This window comes from Ostrinia nubilalis, chromosome 24 (assembly GCF_963855985.1).
Source record: "Ostrinia nubilalis chromosome 24, ilOstNubi1.1, whole genome shotgun sequence".
Taxonomy (NCBI): domain Eukaryota; kingdom Metazoa; phylum Arthropoda; class Insecta; order Lepidoptera; family Crambidae; genus Ostrinia; species Ostrinia nubilalis.
Window position 1 is genome coordinate 4671751 of NC_087111.1, and position 10610 is coordinate 4682360.

The 10610-nt window shown below is 43.1% G+C and overlaps 1 protein-coding gene across 1 annotated transcript; it reads left to right on the top strand.

Annotated features, from left to right (window-relative positions):
- Window positions 1–2716: 2716 nt before the first annotated feature.
- LOC135083942 (uncharacterized) lies at window positions 2717–10610 on the top strand. Its single transcript, XM_063978707.1, has 7 exons — window positions 2717–2734; window positions 3285–3579; window positions 4591–4736; window positions 5575–5674; window positions 7991–8133; window positions 9243–9387; window positions 10196–10610. Exons 1-7 carry the CDS (start codon window positions 2718–2720, stop codon window positions 10559–10561), a joined length of 1212 nt encoding a protein of 403 aa, XP_063834777.1. The 5' UTR covers window position 2717; the 3' UTR covers window positions 10562–10610.

Here is a 10610-nt window from a genome sequence, read left to right on the forward strand (position 1 = left end):
TTTCAAAAGTGCGACAACTAACCCTTTACTTTTACTGCGTGAAGCGATCTTGTTGATCGAATTTATCATGAATATTTTAACGTTGTCGTACAGGCTTCGGCATTCAAGGGGGCCAGCCAGACCCCAGATGTCAGGGGCCAGGCACCCTGAAATATCCTTCCTTAGAGACGCCAATGGTCTCTGTCTGTTAAAAAGTAAATTAGATAATTATTTTCGTTAATGTGTTAATTTATTGTTTACCTATTTATTTTAATATTAAGTTTAGTTAATAAAAAACATTAAACCCAGTCATTAGGACCGTAATTAATTGATTACTTTGCTCAAAATACCAACAGTGGTTTCATGTATTTTCTGCTAAATAAATCATATTACAATTTATACGGCTTATTTAATTTTATGAAGTATTTATGTTTTGTTGAATAAAATATACTTGAAATGTATCACCTCGTGTTTTTTTCCAAATAAAGAGTCTTGCGCTCACGCATCCAGGTACTTCCCGCGACCTTCACCAAATCGTCGGTCCATCTAGTGGGAGGCCTGACCACGCTAGGTACGTCTTCCAGCTCGTGGTCGCCACTCAAGAACTTTCCTACCCCAGCGGCCATCAGCTCTACAACGAGCTATGTGTCCAGCCCACTGCCACTTGATTTTAGCGATTCTGCGAGCTATGTCAGTCACTTTGGTTCTTCTACGGATCTCCTCATTTCTGATTCGATCACATCACTGTTCACCAACTCACTATTTCCTCGCAATTGTTCTCGACACAAGCATAGCTTGCTTTGGGAGCCTTCTTATGAGGCCCATAAGAAGCGACCACTGAGCGGTCGTTACGAATATCCTTGGGGGAGGCCTTTGTCCAGACTTGGACGTCATTTGGCTGAATCAATGATGACATTATAAACGTGTTTCGTGCCATGTGCCTTCCACAGTAACAATAATTATAAGGATAGGCCTAGTTCACTTAGGCCAGAGCTACTATGCCAAAGGTCACGGGTTCGATCCCCACACAATACAAAATGTTGTATGAATGAACAATGTTATACCGTTCTAAACAAACTTAATGCCTGACAAAAACTGTCAAAAAGCGAAACTGACTGACTCACTCACTCATGACGAAATCTCGGAAAATATAACACCTAGACCACAACCTAGACATCCGCTAAGAACGGATTTTACAAAACTCCACCCCTAAGGAGGTAAATCGGGGTCCACGCGTACGAAATCGTGGGTGGCCGCTGATTTATAATATCCGTCAATTTGTACAACGTGCTAACTTTTACTGGTAAAGGTAAGAATAAAATATGATTTTGCTTGATTTGGAAAAAAAATACCAAGGATCGCTGGCCAACTTTCTACTTTATAAAATAACGAAGGTCTGGGTTCACAGGCTCATCACTACGTGTCACTACATAGTATAAAACAAAGTTGCTTTCCGCTGTCTGTCCTATGTATGCTGAGATCTTTAAAACTACGCAATGGATTTTGATGCGGTTTTTTTTAATAGATAGAGTGGTTCATGAGCAAGGTTTAATGTATACTTATCACCCATGCGAAGCCGGGGCGGGTCGCTTGTACTCTATAAATACATTCGAGACATTTCAAGAATTTGAAATCATCCTGTCGCTTGAAAACCAAACATTATGATAAGTACCATGTTCAAATGGAAAGATATTTCGTAATGCTCAAATGAAAGCAATTCACAGATGAATTTTGTGTACAAACAAACTACGCTATCTGGGTGGCCATGATTGAAGTTTACCCCATTTCAGGGAAAGCCCACATCTCCTGTCAAACTAATTCGGGGTGGAGAGACATCCCATTTTTGCAGGAACTGTTTTTTGCAGTATCCCGTTTAAGTACTTATACCTACCATAAAACTGATTTTAAACAGTGAGAGTCTTCATAACCTTTATGATGTCGTCGGTACACCTTGTGGGTGGACGTCCCACGCTGCGTTTTCCGGTACGCGGACTCCACTCCAGATCCTAGCCAGAAAGGTAGCAGGAACGCGCTGGACGCAGGCCGCTACCAACCGGGTAACATGGAAAGCATTGGGGGAGGCCTATGTTCAGCAGTGGACGTCCTATGGCTGAGATGATGATGATGATGATGATGATGATGAGCCTTCATAAAGTTCACATATATGAAAAAGGGTGAAACTAGACCCATTTTTATAATATAAGCACTTTATGAAGACTCACACTGTATATTTAGGCACTAATGATCAGAAGTTGTTTCCTTATCAGTCAAAGAATTTTGACCGCTCGAATCCTTTGCCAGACCATAATTTAAGGGTAACTGCCAAAGTCACGATAGCCCAGACTTCATGATGCACCAACGTTCTTACCTATGTTGAGAGCATGCGCTGGCAAACTTTCAGCTTTTATAAAATGACTGTAGTTGGCGTTCATTAGCTCTTACGTCCGTTTTCACCATCAATCCCTAATTTTTAAGTGACCCTTTTGAAAATACTTAAAAATTAAGGATTGATGGTGAAAACGAGCATTAGTCTCCTTTGGGTACCTACGGAAGCCTAAAAATGAAAATATTTTTTTATTGAATCAAAGTTTTTAAAGTTGGTTAATTCAGAGTAACTGTCAATTAATGGGTAAATTTATTTGGAAGTGTAGCAACACAGAAGACTATGAACATTGATAGTGTATAAAAGAGGTTGGCTTATGGGTTGGCTCTAATATCTTTGCTAAATCTCCATCAAGATGAGGTTGCACCTACTGTGAGTATCCTATAGTATAAGGCCGCATACAGAAAGAAAGCTGGAAACTTATAAGCGCTTACCAGCGCTTGTCAGCGCTGGTCCGTTCGTTCACAAAGGAAGCAGGTTGAATGGCATTTTATATGGCAGCGTCCAGCGCTGGTGAGCGCTTATAAGTTTCCAGCTTTCTTTCTGTATACGGCCTTTTATTTTGATACATATTTATACCGATTGCATACGTGATTATTTGTAATGGCGCAAGTACACTATGCGGGAAATGCCCGCCCGAAGTGCGTGTTACTGTTTACACTATACCACGCATAGTGTAGGTACATGCGCCATAAAATGAGTTATTCACCAACTAGACACAAAAGACTGGACCCACGTGTGTCTAGTTGGTGTAATTCCTTAGAAGAAAATATTAAAAGTGACTTTAGATGACGTAAGTGCTTCTGAAATACTAACGACGGACAACTACGGAACCCTACACTGCGCGTGGCACGACACGCACTTGGCTAATTTTCTTCCATAGTTTCAGATCAGAATGTAAATAAACTACCCCTTTTTGCAGGTGCCTCATATTTCTTTCAGCAGTCATATACAACAGTTACAGTACAGTACCAAAGGCCTCATTTTATTATTATATGCCAGATGTGGAGTTCGAACATGCTTATGGAATGTACACTTCACCTTTGTCAAGGACAATAAACGGGTCCGATGTGCTGGTTACGGCCCCTGAGCACGCCCCTGACTTCAGGATGGAGGAGACCCCATTAGTCAGGCACTACCCCTATTTCTACCTTGAAGAAGAACGGCCATATAGAATAAGTCCTGCGCACAAACAACTAACGAGGTGGTATAGCCGGGTGCGATTCAAAATTGTGTTCTAAGATAATTATTATTACCGAGATTGCGAGGTTTCCGGCGAATAGGACCGCAATTATTTAGGACCGCGGTCCCAGTCGTCAGATCCGTAAAAATTTAATCGTTTTCTTCCGGCGACTGAGACCACTAATAAATGTTTGTACTGTACATAGTTTACCTTGAATAATATATTTCTTTAAGTTATCTATGAGTGGTCCTAGTCGCTGGAAGAAAAGTATTTAATTTTTATGGATACAGCGACTGGGACCGCGGTCCCATTTACTTGCGGTCTCAGTCGCCAGAAACCTCGGGATTGCTACCATGTAGGTACCTTAATTTTGAGTTTCCGATATTTCGGCACTATTGCAGCGCCATGGTCACGGAGGAACTGAAGAAACATGTTTCTGTTCTAAGACTCCCCGCAGACAGACTTTTAGTCGGCCGTTAGTTGGTCCCGATTCTTATTTGTATGAACAACTTGATCACCTGAACAGCCCGACCCAAATATCAGCCGACAAAAAGTCGGTGGTCTGCGCCTAGGTTAAATATTCAGTACACTTTACCCCTATAAGAATAGTGAAATTGCCGAATTTTTCTCATTATCTATACAGTAATTTAAAATTCCTTTTATTTTTAGCCCTATGTTCAGCAGTGGTTCCTATGGTCCACTAATGATGATGATGATGAAATTTTATGCAAATTTTTTTCAAATAGAAATAAATCGTCAAATGAAAAGAAAAGAAGATTATTATTAAATAAGCTTTTAATGCTCTTATAAGAATAACACTATAAGAGCGCTTTCACATTAGGGCGTTAGAAGCGCGACAGCAGCGCGGCAGTGCCGTTTTTATAATATGAAGGCATGCATCCGCTGTCACATAGTATGAAATTATCGGCAGCGCGTCTGTCGCGCGTCTGTCGCGCGTTTGTCGCGCTGCTAAAGTCGCCTAAATGTCAAAGTCTGTATTTTGCGACTAGACTTACCTAATGAACTGATGTTTAATGTGTTTCAGGATAACGCGTATAACCTTGGGTGCGCGTGCACAACAGTATTCCGACGATTCCACCTGCTAGCAGGCTGTGCGGCGATCTCAACCAGACATATTTTAACAACGGCTACCTCAACCGAGCTAATATTGAGAACAAGAAGACATTTCGAGTAAGATAGCTAAATGATTTTCTTCTCCTTCAAACCGTTAAGGTTTATTTGGGCATTTGGCACTAATCAGTACACTTTGGCGATTATCTATCACACTGCACCGCGCTCCGCCGCCGTACGCGGGATGACAAATTTAATCAATGTATGCAAGTAGGTACCTCAGTTTATATCTATAGAAAACACGCGCAGCACAACACACTGACAACGCGTTTGCGCGTGGGATTCGTTATATGTCGCCACGCCAGAGTAAATACAAATGAGTAGGTCATCTTCATAGAAACGCACCGAGCGCGATTTGTATGTGAGCGCGCCAATATACGTATGCGGCGCGCACGCACACACTGACAAAATTCGACGCAACCACGACTGACTCCCCGCTAATCCCCGCCAAATTTTGCCAGTGTGTGCGTGCGCGCCGCATACGTGTTGGCGCGCTCACATACAAACCGCGCCCGTGCGTTTCTATGAAGATGACCTACTCATATGTATTTACTCTGGCCACGCGGACCGCGGCGGACGCGGCGGAGCGCGGTGCAGTGTGATAATCGCCTTTCTCCTCCTATCATAATGTTGTATGTAAGTTACTGGTGCTACTACTGTCATTCTGTCTCATCAACAGACCTTTACAGCCCACGGCTGGACTATGAGCCACCTCCACTTTAGTGGAGGGTTTTGCCATAATCTCCTCGCTTGGCATACGGATTAGAAATCGCAGTTTAAAATATTAATGTTTATCTTAAAAGAGATGTAGACAGAATGTGGGCCGTCACCACACATATTAATTGCAATAAATGTTTTTTTCTGATCATGAAAATAATACTGTAAAATATATTTTCAGACGGATGACCGAAGTCCTTGGTATATGGTATGATATTAACGATAATTCGTTTAACAGCAGTTATTACGCATATCCGAATAGGATACATTATCATCCAAGGGTATGATTATTTTACAGTCCACATACAGGGTGAAATTGCAAACAGTTGCCAAAAATGTTTTAACAAGCCCTACTTAAATCACAATCTTCTTCTTCTCTATTATACATGGTGACTTGGAATTAGAGCATTTACCTTGTAAGGTAAAGAAAGTTTATAGTATTTGCAACATTTTTGTATGAGGACACTCATTGCAAAAGTGAACCGTTATTAGCTAACACTATGGCTAAGGCTAAAGGCACCATAATGACATAATAAGTTTTGCAGTTTTTTTTTTTTTTTTTTTTTTTTTTTTTTTTTTGAAGGGACGCGCGCTGGTAGCTTGAGGAGCTTTTCCAGCTTCACCGGGCAGAGTGGCGAGTACAGAAGGTACTCTAGCCGTTTGGCGATCGTCGGTGCGCGTGCCGACGAGGCCGAGTGTGGGCTTCGCGAAGCGAAGCCCAGGCTCGTCCACGTCGGTCGCAGACCGACGTTCGCGATCGGGCCGTATCGAGCGCATAAGGCGCCCGATCAGTGGCGAACCCAACTAGAGGGTTGCCCACCGCGGTGTTGGACCAAAGTCCAGCCTACGGCGGGCTCACTCTAGTGGGCCCGATCGAGGGGACTACGGACGCGGCCTGAGGGCGCCACGGTAGGCTCGGACCTCGGCTCAGGCCGTGTCCGGGGGACGGATAGGGGAGAACCGGCCCGGTACATGTCTGTACCGTCCGAAATGGAAAGCAGGGCCTCGTACTCGCCGGCGAGTACGGTGTAACGAGCTACTGTGTTGTGGAGTAGTTGGCGTGCTTAAGGCAGTGATGTCTGTGTTAAGAAATTCGGTAATAGGATCGTCCGGGTCGTCTAGGACATGCCTAGGTCTTCTGGGGTGTATACGTGGCGGCGCTAACGATAAGAGGGTTCTTGTGGTTGATCGCTTTATCAAAGTAGCGGCGAGAGGCTTCTTTCATAAAGTGATCAATCGATGGGATCTCGAAATCTCTATGGAGATTCGTGTTACGCACGAACCACGGGGCATCCGCGGCTCGGCGTAAGAATTTGTTTTGGAGGGTCTGGAATTTCTTAAGGTCTGTGCAGGAAGTGTGAGCAAACACCGGACTGGCGTAAGTCAACACTGGACGGATGCAGGTTTTGTAAATTGTCAACTTATTTCTAAGTGACAATTTACTTTTCCTTCCAACTAGGTGGTAGAGTCGGTGGATGTAGTGGTTCGCACGGCTCAAGACGCGTCTGAGGTGCGGAGCGAACGATAATCTCTGGTCGAGGGTGACACCTAAGTACTTGGCCTCACTTTTCCAAGGAATAGTTTGGTCAAATAAGGTGAGATGGGTGGGGACATTAGGACGAGTGCGAACCGGAGGACGTTTCGCAGACAAAGCCCTAGAAAAGTACACTGCTGCACTTTTTTCGGGATTTACCTCGATACGCCACTTCCTGAACCATTCGCCTAATTGTGTGACTGCGCGTTGGAGCGCCAAGATGACGTAATTCCGATTACGTCCGGACTTGTAGAGTGCGGTGTCGTCCGCAAAGAGGGCTAAATCCGTATGCGGATATTTGGGGATGTCATTGACGTACAATGAAAAGAGGATGGGCGAGAGCACGGAGCCCTGGGGGACTCCGGCTCTTATGGGGCGGGGGGAGGAGAGGGAGCCATCTACTCGGTAACGAAAGGTGCGATTCGATAAAAAGTCACGTAAGATGTGCACGAGACTGTCCGGCACACCGAGTTCGTAAAGCTTGTAAATCAAGCCGTTGTGCCAGACTTTATCGAATGCCTTCGCTACGTCGAAGAATAACACTCCTGTCCCTACGGGTGGCTTAGCAGTGAGGCAGTTTGTGTGTGTGCATATTTTTCTATGAACGAAGCCAATTTTGAAATAGCGGATGGAAATAATTACTTCTATGAAAAAAAAAATTTCTTTAAGTAGGAAATGGATTCTGAGTCACTTTTAAAAATTTGGCAACTATGTATTTGCAAAGTCAACCTGTACATAGGCTGAAATTTCGATCTTTGGCATCCTTAAGAGTAATCGCACACCGTTGATTTTTAGTTGGCCGATAGTTGTGTCCGATTTTAAATTTATTGTATGAAGAATCGGCCAAATCGAATCGGCGTAGTGTGCGCACTCCCATATATGCCCATACTGATCAACTGCCCGACTAAACTATCGGCCGACGAAAAATCAACGGTGTGCGCCTACTCTTAAATAACTCACTCATTATACTACTACTATCTAGTACATTCTCCAAATGAGACAAACCCTCACTTTCTCGGACACAGCTACGAGTCTATAAGTGAAAAAATAATAATAATTTCAGTACGTTAAGCCGAAAGAAGTCAATCGGTCACATCCTATACCAGCGATGTATGATTTGTCTGTATGGAGTACGACGTATAATTTATATGGAACTTCAATGTCACCGAGTGGTGCATACATCTGTAATAGAGGGGGATCTCACTGGTAAGTGATTGCATAAAAAAACATGTCTAAGGCCCAGAACAGCCGGTGAAACGCAACTGCAACGAAACTGCAACTGCTAGTTACTTTTGAGTTGCACCTAAGTTTCTGCCATAGCGTCCGTTGAGAGACCACACATGACGCGACCAGTTTTAAACTTTCAATTCCAGTTTCATTCATAAGAATCATCAGAAGGTTGCAGTTTCGTTGCAGTTGCGTTTAACCGTCTGTTCTGGGCCTAAGAAAACAGCCTATCAAAGGTGACTATACATTTTCGTAATAAGCTCTAAAACCTGTGTAATTAAAATAAATAAATTAATAAATTTAGACCAAAATTATGATGACAAAATTATATAATATTACTTATACAGGCTGGCCAGTGAGTTGACATTCAAAACTAAAATTTAGATTCCTTGTCATCATGTTTCGAAGGAAATAAATTCATTTTTTTTATCAAGGTGTATCTAAATCACCTCATGTATGTTCTACGATTTTGCTTAGTTAAGGAGATAGAGTGGTTTTTTCTTTAACTTTCACCTATGGTTGGTTATCAATTTTTTTCTGACTATCCCGAGCACTGTACTTTGTTTTTACTTACTAACGCTAGAGAAGCTTCCAGTGAAGATCAACTCAGAACAAAAATCTGCGAAGCCGAAGAAGAAAGTTTATCTTCACTGGAAGGTTCCCTAGCGTGAATAGGTAAAAACAAACTACAACAAGTGCTCGCCAGAGTGAGAAAAAAAAACCAATCATAGGTGAAAGTTAAGGAAATAAATCACAAAATTAACCCTATTTACTAAACTGAGCAAAATCGTAGTCATGAGGGTGAGATACACCTCGATGTAAGGAATCTAAATTTTAACTTTGAACGTCAACACCCTGGCCACTCTGTATAATATCAGCTAAGTACATTTCCCCCCAGAAATGGTTCGCCGGATCAATCATGTGATGTAGCTCACGGAAAGTATTGGGATTGGGACGGTCTTTTTTCAGACCAGTCGTAGAAATTTTTGGGGGAAGCCTTTGTCCAGCTTTGGACGGTTTTTTGGTATAACTGAATAAAAAAGCTACTAAGATGATGATCATTAATAATTATGCTTATATATCATAAGGATGGAATACGGATCATCTGTACCTGGACCTAGAGAGTTGGCCCTGATAGCAGGATTCCAATTCATAAAGGCTTATAGGCGAAAGCCCATGCCCTGGTTCAAATACGCAGTCAGGACGAGGAAACACACATACCCGTGCCCGAAGGTAAATAATCAGTACAGAATTAAATTTAGTACCTACTAGTAATATCTCGGATAAACGATTCAGCTAAGTAGGTCCAATTTCGAGAAAGAGGTCAATCATCGAATCTAACTTAGCTGGGCACCATTCGGAAAACTACGCAACATCTTTTCGTCCAAAATACAGTCAGTGCCTGAAGACTAAAGTGTGTTACCAGTGATGACTTATGGTTCGGAAACGTGACCTCTTACTATAGGCCTTATAAATAAATAAATAAACCTTTATTGTCACCATAACAAAAAAAATACAACTTTATACAGAAGCTCAAGTTGCACAGTGTGCTATTAAGAGGGCTATTCTTGGTGTTTCTTTACGAGATCGAATCAGAAATGAGGAGATCCGTAAACGAACTAAAGTCGCTGACATAGCCTGACGGATTAGCAAGCTGAAGTGGCAGTGGACAGGGCACATAGCACGCAGAACTTACGGCCGGTGGTTCGGCAGCAAAGTTCTGGAGTGAAGGCCGCGTACCGGAAAACGCAGCGTGAGACGTCCACCCACAAGGTGGACCGACGACATCATAAAGGTAGCAGGAAGGCGCTGGACGCAGGCCGCTACCAACCGGGCAACATGGAAAGCATTGGGGAAGACCTATGTTCAGCAGTGGACGTCCTATGGCTGAGATGATGATGATGATGATGAGTAATATCAGTCTTTCTTGAGTACGGCCTGGTTTCCACTGAGGCGGAGCGGAGCAGAGAAGTTGGTTGACTTGACCAGGTTGTACATTAGAATTAGATCATAGTTTAGCACAATGTTGTTTTGGTTTCAGTCCGAGTGGGGTTGGTTCCACTGTATTCCAGGTGACTGGGCACCACTGGGTTTGGACAGTGGTGCGACTTACTTTCGATCTTTGGAAGGGCACGGCTGGCGCTACGATGGCCTTATTGGAATGAACGCAGTGTCCATGAGACTCCGCTCCATACCAATAGTCCACTATTTCACTGTACTGAACACCCATGAAGTTCTAGATTTCCTGTACGGAGCATTCACCGGTCATTTGCCGTATGAATGGTTAGATCAACGCTATGAGAATACGAAAGAGCGGTCTCCAATAACCAAAAAAGTGCAGGTCCCCAGTCAGTATGATCCAGCCCACCCATACTATTACGGTAAGGAAATACCCAATTATAAGTGAAGTAAAGGGGTCCCCATTAAAACATAAATGTGAAATGAGAGCCAATTTC